This window comes from Nerophis ophidion, linkage group LG15 (genome assembly GCF_033978795.1).
Source record: "Nerophis ophidion isolate RoL-2023_Sa linkage group LG15, RoL_Noph_v1.0, whole genome shotgun sequence".
Classification (NCBI taxonomy): Eukaryota; Metazoa; Chordata; class Actinopteri; order Syngnathiformes; family Syngnathidae; genus Nerophis; species Nerophis ophidion.
Window position 1 is genome coordinate 4,016,839 of NC_084625.1, and position 14,538 is coordinate 4,031,376.

Sequence of the window (14,538 nt, forward strand, 5' to 3'; positions counted from 1 at the left end):
TAATTATTTGACAAAAAAAGTAAAAAAATGAAGGACCATATTTGAAATAAATCACATAAAAATATATTTAATTTAATACTTATATTAAATTATCTGGATTAATTGTTTTATTTGCATAATATATTATATATATATATATATTATTATTATATTATTATATATATATTAACACATCCGACACGTACGTAGGATTAACCGAAGGAGCGTTTAAAACGAGATGGAATAATCCCAAGGCCTCCTTTAGAAACCAGACTTTGCGGAATCCTACAGAACTCAGCAAACACATTTGGAACCTCAAAGACAATAATGTTGAATATTCAATAACATGGCAAATTCTTGCATCCAGCACACCTTACAACAGTGGTAATAAAAGATGCAACCTATGCTTAAAAGAGAAACAGTTTATTATACATCATCCAGACCTGTCATCCCTCAACAAGCGCAGTGAAATCATTTTCAACATGCCGCCACAGACGGAAACACCTCCTAGGTAACACATGAGCCAATCACCACACCCTACGCCTGCCTGTACCCACCCACTCTGTGCGCTATACAAACCATTGTATGTGAATGCTTCCATTAAAATCTCATGATGATTGAGGGAACCCCTCATGAAACAGTTCTGTAGAGATGAAGTAGTCTTGTGATTTTTCCCACACCTAAATATTGCGCTCTACCACGGTATCGAGCACTATTCTCTGGATAATCCAATCAAGATATACATATATATATATATATATATATATATATATATATATATATATATATATATATATACATACATGTATACATGGACACACACATATATATATATGTGTGTGTCCGTACTTTAAGATCAACAAACAAAATATTCAACAACAAAAATGTATATGATACTATAATAATATTAGGACTAAATTACATTAATAAATAAATAAAATATTTTTATATAATGCACATATCAAATTATTATTTTTTAATTACATAATATATATTTTTCCCTACGATGTCCGTCCCTACATAAAGACCCCCCCGTATTCTAAAAAATAAAATATTAATATATTAAAAATATCTGATAAATACAGTGATAAAATGAATACATTACATGCAAAATAGATTGTTTTTAAAATATAAAATGATAGAAAAACATTTTTTTCCTGACACTTTCTAGGTTTTGTGACTATTCCAAAAAGGAGTTCTGTAACAAAAAATAAGTAAAATATATGATGTGTAATAATGAAAATGAATTAAATAAAAATAATATTTTTGTGTAATATATTTACTAAATATTTTTTATTTACATGTATATTTCCCTCCATAACCCTGTATTCTAAAATTGTAACATTTAACAAAATATTTTATGTACACATAGATTATATTTTCTAAATATTATTTTTTATTTTGCATAATCTATATTTTTCTCTAGTGTTTTATTAAATTATGTATAAAAAACTAATTAAAAAATATATTTTTAGGCTAACAATTTTTTATTATGCATATAATATATATTTTCCCCTACAGTGTCCGTGCTTTAAGACCACCTGTATTCTAAAAATAAAATATTTCACAAAATAAAATATGACATTATAATATTAGTAATAAATCAAATTTTTCTTATTCATAAATTGAATTATAGGAACCTTATTTTTAATTGCAAAATAAAAAATTTTTACCTGACAGTTTCTAGGCTTTGTGGCTATTTGAAAAAGCAAAAAAATAAGTAAAATATATGATTTATAAATAAATCAAATAAAAAAGATTTTTATTTAATAAATAACATTTTATATATATTTTTCGATACTGTATATGTACGTTAAGACCAACCTGTTTTCTAAAAATAAAATATGATACATGAGGAATATTAGGACTCCTCTCTGAGCTGCCACCTTATGGTGGTAAGGAGTGTCCAGGTGTGTCCCAATGATCCTAGGATCCATGTTGCCCAGGGTACTATGCACCCTGGTAGGGTCTCCCAAGACAAACAGGTCCTAGGTGAGGGATCAGACAAATAGCAGCTCCAAGACCTTCATGGAAAAGAAGAATCAAGGACTTAGATGCAGGTACCTGTGGAACCAGGCCCGGAGTTGGGGGTACTATGGCGAGCGCCTGTCCCCACGGGTTCCGGCCGGGCATAGCCCGGATATGCAATGTTGGTCCCCCCTCCAAGGGGCTCACCAATCCTGGGAGGGGCCATAGAGGTGTGAGCTGGGCGGTAGCCAAAGGCAGGGCACTTGGTGGTCCAATCCTCGGCTACAGAAGCTAGCTCTTGGGACGTGGTACGTCACCTCGCTGGGGGGGGAAGGAGCCTGAGCTGGTGCGCAAGGTGGAGAAGTTCCGGCTAGATATAGTCGGACTCACTCTGGAACCAGTTCTCTTGAGAGGGGCTGGACTCTTTTACTCTAGCGTTGCACGCAGTGAGAGGCGACGGGCTGGGGGGGCAGTTCTTGTTGCCCTCCGGCTCAAAGCCTGCACGTTGGAGTTCAACACAGTGGACGAGAGGGTAGATTCCCTCCGCCTTCGGGTGGGGAGACGGGTCCTGACTGTTGTTTGTGCTTACCCACCAAACACCAGCTCAGAGTACCCACCCTTTTTGGATTCACTCGAGGGAGTACCTGGGCAGTGGGCAGTTTGGTTACTGCACGGGCTCTGACAACCCCGCCCTCCATGAGTCACCGCTGACCAAAGGCTAGGGGATGGACTACCCTGACAGAACACCCCAGGTCACCCTTGGGCAAGGTGTAGCACCTGGTAGCCTCCCTCTTAAGGGTTACGAAGTGGTTGAGGTCTTGGTTGACCAAAGGGTAATGGAGAAAACCCCGAAGACAAATCACGGCTTCTGGGTGAGGCTGGACATCCTGGCAGTTCCAATCATGTTACTGTCACAAGGTCTGTGGTGGACCATGTCAGTCAGAGCAGAGATGGACAAACCTATCATCTGATCAGTCGCCGCAACGAGTCGTGGAATCAGTCTATCTCGGCCTGGCCTTGCCCCTGAGAAACCTCGATTCGCCAAGTTTGTGCTGTTAGTCCCGCAAAAGCTAGCAGTGAGGCTGGACATCCTGGCAGTTCTAAAAACTTTGTTACATTGAGTTCTGTCCGGCAAGTAGACCAAAGCTGTCTTCTGAAACCTTCCAAGAAGAAGGCTCGTAAAACTCCACTGAGTAATGGGGAGAGCTACATGAAGGGTTTTCTGATTTCTCTCATGTATGGTAAGCACCAGAAGGATGTTGTTCTGGCCCAAGGACTTCAAAGCGGAGAGGTGACAGGATCTGCCCAATTTCCAGACAAACACTTTTCGAAGTATTTTGCGAACTCTTTTTGAACTATCTTATGGACCTTGTTTTTTAACTAGTTTACGAACGTCTTTTGGAACTATTTTACGACATCTCCCTTTGAACTGTTCGGTAACCAAAGGCTGTTTACCACCCACGTCTCTCTGGAAGCAGCTGTGGACAGGTGGTGGGAGAAAGTCAAATTGAATTCTGTCTCTGGTTGATTGGTAAGAACGGCCGCCCATAGTTGAACCACGAGGGGTGTTTTGGTATTGGACTTTAGTGCTTGTCACAGATTGTCCATAACAAGTACCATGTTCAAACATAAGGGTGTCCATATGTGCACCCTAGGACAGTGTTTCATAATCGACTTTTTAGTTGTGTCATCGGATTTACTCGCCTCATGTTTTGGACCCTCTGCTTAAGAGAGGGGCCGAGGAGCTTTTTACCGATCACCACCCGGTGGTGAGTTGGCTGCTATGGTGGGGGAGGATGCCGGACAGACCTGGCAGTCCCAAACGCATCGTAAGAGTCCGCTGGGAGCGTCTAGCAGAGTCTCCTGTCAGAGAGAGTTTCAATTCCCACCTCTGGAAGAACATGTCACGAGGGAGGCGCTGGATATTGAGTCCGAGTGGACCACGTTCGGTACCTCTATTGTCGAGGCGGCCGATTGGAGCCGTGGCCGGGAGGTGGTTGGTGTCTGTCGTAGCGGTAATCCTAAAACCTGTGAAGCTGAAGAAAGAGTCCTATCAGGTTCTTTTGGTTAATGGGACTCTGGAGGCAGCGGACAGGTACCGACAGGCCAAGCAATTTGTTTGCAGAGGCAAAAAACTTGGACATTGGAGGAGTTCCGGGAAGCTATAGAAAAGGACTTCCAGATGGCTTCGAGGCGATTCTGGACCATCATCCGCCGCCTCAAGAAAGGGGAGCAGTGCAGTATCAACATCGTGAAAGGTGCAGACGGTGTTTTGCTGACCTTGACAGCGGATGTTGTAGATTGTTGGAGGGAATACTTCAAAAACCTGGGTAATCTGTGCTGGGCTCTCCCATTTCTGGGGCTGAAGTTGCTGAGGTAGTTAAAATTTTCCTCGGTCACAGAGCCCCGGGGGTGGATGCGAACCGCCCGAAGTTCCTTAAGGCTCTGGATGCTGTGGGGCTGTCTTGGTTGACAATACTCTGCAACATCGAATGGACATCGGGGGAGGTACCTCTGGATTGGCAAAACGGGGTGGTGTTCCTCTCTTTAAGAAGGGGAATCGGAGGGTGTGTTCCAACTATCATGGGGTACACTCCTCAGCCTTCCCGGTGAGGTCTATTTAGGTGTACTGGAGAGGAGGCTACGCTGAATAATCAAACCCCGGATTTCGTCCTGGTCGTGGAACTGTGGACCAGCTCTATACTCTCGGCAGGGTCCTTGAGGGTGCATGGAAGTTTGCCCAACCAGTCTACATGTGATTTTTGGACTTGGAGAAAACATTCGACCGTGCCCCCCAGGAAGTCCTGTGGGGAGTGCTTAGAGAGTACGGGGTATCGGACTGTCTGATTGTGGCGGTCCTCTCCCTGCATGACCAGTGTCAGAGCTTGGTCCGCATCGCCGGCAGTAATTCAGAACCCGTTTCCTGTGAAGGTTGGACTCTGCCAGGGCTGTCCTTTGTCACCGGTTCTGTTCATATCTTTTATGGACAGAATTTCTAGGCACAGTCAAGGCAGTGAGGGGGTCCGGTTTGGTGGCTGCAGGATTAGGTCTCTGCTTTTTTGCAGATGATGTGGTCCGGATGGATTCATCTGGCCAGGATCTTGAACTCTCACTGGATCGGTTCGCAGCCAAGTGCGGAGCGACTGGGATGAGAATCAGCACCTCCAAGTCCGAGTCCTTGGTTCTCGCTCAGAAAAGGGTGGCATGCCATCTCCATGTTGGGAACAAGTACCTCGGAGATTTGTTAACGAGTGAGGGAAGAGTGGATCGTGAGATCGACAGGCGGATCGGTGCGGCGTCTTCAGTAATGCGGACGTTGTATCGATCCGTTGTGGTGAAGAAGGAGCTGAGCCGGAAGGAAAAGCTCGCAATTTACCGGTCGACCTACGTTCCCATCCTCACCTATGGTCATGAGCTTTGGGTTATGACCGAAAGGACAGGATCACATGTACAGGCGGGCAAAATTAGTTTCCTCATCCGGGTGGTGGGTCTCTCCCTCAGAGATAGGGTGAGAAGCTCTGCCATTCGGGAAAAGCTCAAAGTAAAGCCGCTGCTCCTCCACATGGAGAGGAGCCAGATGAGGTGGTTCGGGCATCTGGTCAGGATGCCACCCGAACGCCTCCCTAGGGAGGTGTTTAGGGCAAGTTCCTAGAGACATAGGAGGCCACGGCGAAGACCCAGGATACATTGGGCTGGCCTGGGAACACCTCAGGACCCCCCGGGAGGAGCCCGACGAAATGGCTGGGGGGAAGGAAGTCTGGGCTTCCCTGCTTAGGCTGCCGCCCCCGCGATCCAACCTCGGATAACCGGAAGAAGATGGATGGCATTAGGAATAGATGACATTAAAATATATTGAATTATTACAATTATTATTTGTTTATCTGTATCGTGCAGATGAAGAAGACGTGAGGCTGCGTGACAAACAAGATTTAATGATCACACCACAAGTCGCTGACGTCACGAATCGAAAAAAAAACCCATCAACGGTCAACAATTGGGCCAAAGGTCACAAACGTTACACTCTTTTTGTAAACATGACACACAAGTCACCGCCTCACTTGATGGGCGAGTCCAGGATCTCCTGGTAATCCTGGCGCACGGCGCGGCCCACGCGGTAGAGCTTGAGGCCGGTGAGGGCAAAGACGCTGACCACGATGAGCAGGCCGCCCAGGACGTCGTAGGCGGAGGGCACCATGCGCAGCACGATGAGCTGCAGGAACATGGCCACCACGATCTCCAGGTGCTGCACGGAGCTCACCAGGGCCGGGTGGAACTTGTTGAGGGCGTAGTAGACCCCCAGGAAGGCCACGGTGGAGCAAACGCAGATCCCCGCCAGGTAGGCCCAGGTCTCGGCGTCCAGCGGGACGATGGGCTCCTGCATGGCGAACATGGTGGAGGCGCCCCACGCCGTGCCCGTCCAGCCGAAGGTGAAGAGCGCCGTCCACATGCTGACGCGCTCCTTGATGGCGCGGTACACAATCATGGCCAGGGCGGCGCTCAGGCCCGCCACGGCCGTCATGGTGTACCCGAAGGCCTCCTTCCAGAAGCCGAGCCGGGACTGGTCCTGGCTCGCCACGTTGGGCACCATGACCAGGCACAGGCCGAAGACGCTGCCCACCACCGTCACCACGTCGGCGTAGGCCAGGCGCTCGTCCAGCAGCAGGAAGGCCAGCACGGCGCTGAAGACGGTGGTGGAGGCGCGCCACATGATGGTGCCGTTGCTGGGCGGCACGATGGCGAAGGAAGTGTAGGCGCAGCTGATGGAGACCACGTTGCACACGCCGTAGAAGAAGAGGCGCAGGCGGTACCCCGGGGGACCGAAGGGCGCCTCGTGGCGGTAGAAGACCACGGAGATAGCCAGGACCTGGATAACCGAGCGGATGAAGAGCAGCTCCAAGGACGGAACCTTGGAGCGGTCGGCTGCCAGGCGGGTGATCAACGCCACGCAGCCGTGCGCCACCGCCGCCCCGAACAACGCCGTCCACGTCACCCTGGATGCCAGCACGTTGGCCTCGCCGAAACTGGCCAGCTGACCTCCCACCCCTCGCTCTCGCCCGCCCTTGCCTGGTGTCTCCATGGTCCCGAACAACGTCCTCCCGCCGCTGGCCTCCGACACCAGCTTCCTGCCCGAGTCCGCCTCAGCGAAGGTGCCAAAGTCCTCGAAGGAGGGAGCCTCGTCGTAGCCTTGGTCGCCCGGCTGGGGGGCGTGAGTGGCGTACTTGGCCGTCACCGCGCTGGGGTGGATCTTCACACGCTTCTTGGACGACGGCACCTCCATCTTGTTTCCACGCGACCTGAGGAACACAGCGTCAGTCAGTAGGGACTAACTGCTGACACGGGGGGGGGGCGTGATAGGTAGGGAGTACATCTTGACACATACAGATAAACATTCACTTCAGAGGGGCGTGAGAGGTAGAGGCTGTATCTTGACAAGTGTAGATAAACATTCACTTCAGGGGGGCGTGAGAGGTATAGGGTATATCTTGACAAGTGCAGATAAACATTCATTTCAGGGGGCGTGAGAGGTAAAGGCTAAAACTTGACAAGTGTAGATAAACATTCACTTCAGGGGGGCGTGAGAGGTAAAGGCTGTATCTTGACAAGTGTAGATAAACATTCACTTCAGGGGGGCGTGAGAGGTAAAGGGTATATCTTGACAAGTGCAGATAGACATTCACTTCAAGGGGGGCGTGAGAGGCAATAACATATATCTTGACACATACAGATAAATATTCACTTCAAGGGGGGGCGTGAGAGGCAATAACATATATCTTGACACATACAGATAAACATTCACTTCAGGGGGGCGTGAGAGGTAATAGCTTATATCTTGACACATGCAGATAAACATTCACTTCAGGGGGGCGTGAGAGATAATAGCATATATCTTGACACATGCAGATAAACATTCACTTCAGGGGGGCGTGAGAGGTAATAGCATATATCTTGACACATGCAGATAAACATTCACTTCAGGGGGGCGTGAGAGGTAATAGTATATATCTTGACAAGTGCAGATAAACATTCACTTCAGGGGGGCGTGAGAGGTAAAGGGTATATCTTGACAAGTGCAGATAGACATTCATTTCAGAGGGGGCGTGAAAGGCAATAGCGTATATCTTGACACATAAACCTTCACTTTAAGGGGGGCGGGATATGCAATAGCATATATTTTGACACATGCAGATAAACATTCACTTCAGGGGGGCGTGAGAGGTAATAGCATATATCTTGACACATGCAGATAAACATTCACTTCAGGGGGCGTGAGAGGCAGTAGCGTATATTTTGACACATACAGACAAACATATACATCAGGGGGGCGTGAGAGGCAATAGCATATATCTTGAAACATAAAGATAAACATTCACTTAAGGGGGGGTGTGAGATGCAATAGCATAAATCTTGACACATAAACCTTCCCTCTAAGGGGGGTGGCGTGAGAGGCAACAGCGTATATCCTGACACATACAGATAAACCTTCACTTTGGGGGGGGGGGCGTGAGAGGCAATAGCATATATCTTGACACGTACAGATAAACATTCACTTCAGGGGGGGAGTGAGAGGCAACATCTTAATATCATAGATCTTGACACATACAGATAACATTCACTTCAAGGGGAGGCGTGAGAGGCAATAGCATATAGCTTGACAGATACAGATAAACATTCACTTCAGGGGGGGCGTGAAAGGCAACATCATATATATTGACACATAAAACTTCACTCTAAGGGGGGACGTGAGAGGCAATAGCATATATCTTGACACATACAGATAAACATTCACTTCAGGGGGGCGTGAGAGGTAATAGCATATATCTTGACATATACAGATAAACATTCACTTCAGGGGGGGCGTGAAAAAAAAGTGATCTCGGGAGGGGGGGCGTGAGAGACGATAGCTTAATAGCATCTTTAGTGTTAGTAAAGATTTATTTTCACACATACAGATTAAAATAAATAAATAATAATTTAAGGCGGTGATTTTGGGGGGAAAATCTGTCTCCGGGGTTGGGGGGGGCGTGAGAGACAATAGCTTAATAGCCTCTTTAGTGTTAGTAAAGATTTATCCTGACACATACAGATTAAAATAAATAAATAATAATTTAAGGGGATGATTTTGGGGGGGGAAAAAATCTGTCTCCGGGGGTGGGGTGGGGGGGACGTGAGAGACGATAGCTTAATAGCATCTTTAGTGTTAGTAAAGATTTATTTTCACACATACAGATTAAAATAAATAAATAATAATTTAAGGCGGTGATTTGGGGGGGGAAATCTGTCTCCGGGGTTGGGGGGGTTGGTGAGAGACAATAGCTTAATAGCCTCTTTAGTGTTAGTAAAGATTTATCCTGACACATACAGATTAAAATAAATAAATGATAATTTAAGGGGGTGATTTTGGGGGTGGGGGGGGGGAAATCTGTCTCCGGGGGTGGGGTGGGGGCGTGAGAGACAATAGCTTAATAGCCTCTTTAGTGTTAGTAAAGATTTATGTATACACATACAGATTAAAAAAAAAACAACAACAATACCAAAAGGGGGTGGGCATGAAAAAAAAAGTGATCTCGCGAGGGGGGGCGTGAGAGACGATAGCTTAATAGCATCTTTAGTGTAAGTAAAGATTTATCTTGACACATACACATAAAAAAATTAACTCAAGGCTCAAGGGGGAGGAGGTAAAAAAAAAAAATCGGTCACCGGGTGGGGAGGGGGGGTGAGAGAAAATAACTGAGAAGCACTGTGGCCCCGCCCACATACACACAGTGTACGCAGTGTGTGTGTTTGCCCATTGAGGCTGATTCGGTGTGATGGGATGACATTATATAACACACACACACACACACACACACACACACACACACACACACACACACACACACACACACACACACATACACACACACACACACACAGTTGATGGGTAAAAAAAGACAGTTGAAAAAGGTGAAGAAGGAGTGAGACCTCCTCATCAATCATACGGGGGGGCGACCACCAGGGGGCGGTCACGTGTCCCCGCTACATGGACGCTGGTGGTGAAGACTTCAAAGTGCAGGAGTCGGAATAAGTGAAGAAAATGGAGGGATTGACACACAACAAGTAGAAGAAGAAGAAGTCAATATCGGGTACCTTCTTTTATTATGCGCTCATGTCTTCGTCCTCATCCTCGTCCTCATCCTCCAGCGGCGAGGCGCGCGGACGGCGTGTGCGCGCGTCGACTCGGTTCCCTCTTCGGCGTGAGGATGAGGAGGATGGAGCAGACGTGGAGGGTCTGAGGAGGATGAAGATGGTGAAGCGAGAGGAGGAGGAGGAGCAAAGTGATGAAGGCTGGGGATCCTCCTCTTCCTCCCCGAGGCTCCACCTGGCAGGAGGAGCGCGTGTGACGTCATTACCTTTGAGGCAGATTATTACTGATGTCACCTTTGTTCAAGTATTGGCCAATCAGAGGGCAGTATTTCCCTCTATAAATGATTTAATTCAAATGAACGGACAAGCGGTAGAAAATGCATGCATGGATGGAAATATATAATTATAAAATTAATGTACTCTGACGCTATTAAGTGCATTTATTCAGTTATTGTTTTTAAGAATAGTTAAATTAATTTACGCCGACACTATTATGAGCATTTAATCATGTATTTTAATTAAAATGGCAGAAAAAAAAAAATGGTGTTAGTTTTTGTATACATGGTACCATACTGTATATATTAACAATACGATTATATAATCACTATACAATACTGTATATATTAACAATACAATTATATAATCACTATACAATACTGTATATATTAATAATATACATATATGAACTTAATACTATACTGTATATATTAACAATAAACATATATAAAAATTATATTATACTGTAAATATTAACAATATATATATATGAACTTAATACTATACTGTATATATTAACAATGCACATATATAAACATTATACTATACTGTATATAATAACAATACACACATATAAACATTATACCATACTGTATATACTAACAATATACATGTATGAACTTAATACTATACTGTATATATTAACAATATACATATAGAAACATATTATACTGTAAATATTAACAATATATATATATATGAACTTAATATACTGTATATATTATTAACAATAAATCTATATAATCATTTTGCTATACTGTATATAGTAACAATACACATATATAAACATTATACCATACTATATATATTAACAATATACATATATGAACTTAATACTATACTGTATATATTAACAATATACATATATAAACATTATACTATACTGTATATAATAACAATACACACATATAAACATTATACCATACTATATATATTAACAATATACATATATGAACTTAATACTATACTGTATATATTAACAATATACATATATAAACATTATATTACACTGTAAATATTAACTATATATATATATGAACGGCATAGCTCGGTTGGTAGAGTGGCCGTGTCAGCAACTTGAGGGTTGCAGGTTCGATTCCCGCTTGTGCCAAGCTAGTTACTGCCGTTGTGTCCTTGGGCAAGACAATTTACCCACCTGCTCCCAGTGCCACCCACACTGGTTTAAATGTAACTTGGATATTGGGTGTCACTATGTAAAGCGCTTTGAGTCACTTGAGAAAAGCGCTATATAAATATAATTCACTTCACTTCTAACTTAATACTATACTGTATGTATTAACCATAAATCTATATAATCATTTTGCTATACTGTATATAGTAACAATACACATAAGTAAACATTATACCATACTATATATATTAACAATAGAAATATATAAACATTATGTTAGAATTAATTGTTTCTAAATTATCACCAAAAAGTGTATTACATTGTGCTACTGACAGGAAGACAAAAGGCTGAAACCTTCCAAGAAGAATGCTCGTAAAACTCCACTGGGACTACAAAGCGGACAGATGGCAGGATCTTTCACAGGAACTTTTTTGGAAGTATTTTACCAACTCTTTTTGAACTATTTACGGAACTCTCTTTGAACTATTTTATGAGACTCTCTTTGAAATATTGTATGGGACTCTCTTTGAACTGTTTTATGGAACTGTTTTTGAACTATTTGACGAATTGTTCGGTAACCGAAGGCAGCGCTGTTTACGACCCACTTCCCTCAGGAAGCAGCTGTGGGAAGGAGGGGGGAGAAAGTCAAATAAAGCAGGAGGAGTAGGATCTTGGGGTAGAGTGTGGTGCAGGACTGTACAGAGAGTACAGTGGCCATGTCTCTCCTCAGATCTGAGTCTACATTTAATTCTGTCTCTGTTTGATTCTTTGCCTTTTGTCTTGTTTAATTGATGCCATCAGTGTTTGAACCTGACACATTATACTATACTGTATATATTAACAATATACATATATAAACATTATACCATACTGTATATATTGACAAAATATATATATATTATACCATACTGTATATATTAAAAATATACATATATAAACATTATACCATACTGTATATATTGACAAAATATATATATTATACCATACTGTATATATTAACAATATACATATATAAACATGATACTATACTGTATATATTAAAAATATACATATATAAACATTATACCATACTGTATATATTGACAAAATATATATATTATACCATACTGTATATATTAACAATATACATATATAAACATGATACTATACTGTATATATTAACAATATACTTATATAAACATTATACAATAGTGTATATATTGACAAAATATATATATATTATACCATACTGTATATATTAACAATATACATATATAAACATGATACTATACTGTATATATTAACAATATACTTATATAAACATTATACAATACTGTATATATTGACAAAATATATATAAATATTATACCATACTGTATATATTAAACAATATACATATATAAACATTATACAATACTGTATATATTGACAAAATATATATAAATATTATACCATACTGTATATATTAAACAATATACATATATAAACATTATACAATACTGTATATATTGACAAAATGTATATAAATATACCATACTGTATATATTAACAATATACATACATAAACATTATACCATACTGTATATATTAACAATATACATACATAAACATTATACCATACTGTATATATTAAACAATATACATATATAAACATTATACAATACTGTATATATTGACAAAATATATATATATTATACCATACTGTATATATTAAAAATATACATGTATAAACATTATACCATACTGTATATATTGACAAAATATATATAAATATTATACCATACTGTATATATTAACAATCTACATATATAAACATGATACTATACTGTATATATTAACAATATACATACATAAACATTATACCATACTGTATATATTAAACAATATACATATATAAACATTATACAATACTGTATATATTGACAAAATATATATATATTATACCATACTGTATATATTAAAAATATACATGTATAAACATTATACAATACTGTATATATTGACAAAATATATATATATTATACCATACTGTATATATTAAAAATATACATGTATAAACATTATACCATACTGTATATATTGACAAAATATATATAAATATTATACCATACTGTATATATTAACAATCTACATATATAAACATGATACTATACTGTATATATTAACAATATACTTATATAAACATTATACAATACTGTATATATTGACAAAATATATATAAATATTATACCATATTGTATATATTAACAATATACATATATAAACATGATACTATACTGTATATAAACATTATACCATACTGTATATTTTAACAATATACATATATGAACTTAATACTATACTGTTTATATATTAAAAATAAACATGTATAAACATTATCCAATACTGTATATATTAACAATAAATCTATATAATCATTATGCTATATTGTATATAGTAACAATACACATATATAAACATTATACCATACTGTATATATTAACAATATAGATATATAAACATTATACTACATGGTATAAATTAACAACATACATATATAAAAACTATACCATACTATATATATTAACAATAAACATATATAAACATTATACTATACTGTATATATGAAAAATATGCATATGAAAACATTACACTATACTGTATATAATAACAATACACATATATAAACATTATACCATACTGTATACATGAACAATAAGTCTATATAAACATCATATACTGTCTATATTAACAATATATAAATACAAACATTATACCATACTGTATATATTAACAATATATAAATACAAACATTATACCATACTGTATATATTAACAATATATAAATACAAACATTATACCATACTGTATATATTAACAATATATAAATACAAACATTATACCATACTGTATATATTAACAATATATAAATACAAACATTACACCATACTGTACATATTAACAATATACATATACAAACATTATACCATACTGTATATATTAACAATATATAAATACAAACATTACACCATACTGTACAAATTAACAATATACATATACAAACATTATACCATACTGTACATATTAACAATATACATATA

At 40.0% G+C, this 14,538-nt stretch overlaps 1 protein-coding gene across 2 annotated transcripts in view; it reads right to left on the reverse strand.

The window, feature by feature from the left end:
- Positions 1–5,859: 5,859 nt before the first annotated feature.
- The window catches only part of slc35g2b (solute carrier family 35 member G2b), a 62,839-nt gene continuing 54,160 nt past the window's right edge, over positions 5,860–14,538 (reverse strand). Inside the window, exons 1-2 of one of the 2 annotated variants that reach the window (XM_061922431.1) lie at positions 10,075–10,303; positions 5,860–7,241 (exon numbers count right to left, since the gene is read on the reverse strand). In XM_061922431.1, the coding sequence (XP_061778415.1) occupies positions 6,002–7,225 (1,224 nt within the window). In that variant the 5' untranslated portion in view covers positions 7,226–7,241; positions 10,075–10,303 and the 3' untranslated portion in view covers positions 5,860–6,001. Of the gene's footprint in view, positions 7,242–10,074; positions 10,304–14,538 lie in introns of those variants that run through there. The other variant, XM_061922432.1, reaches the window with a different exon arrangement.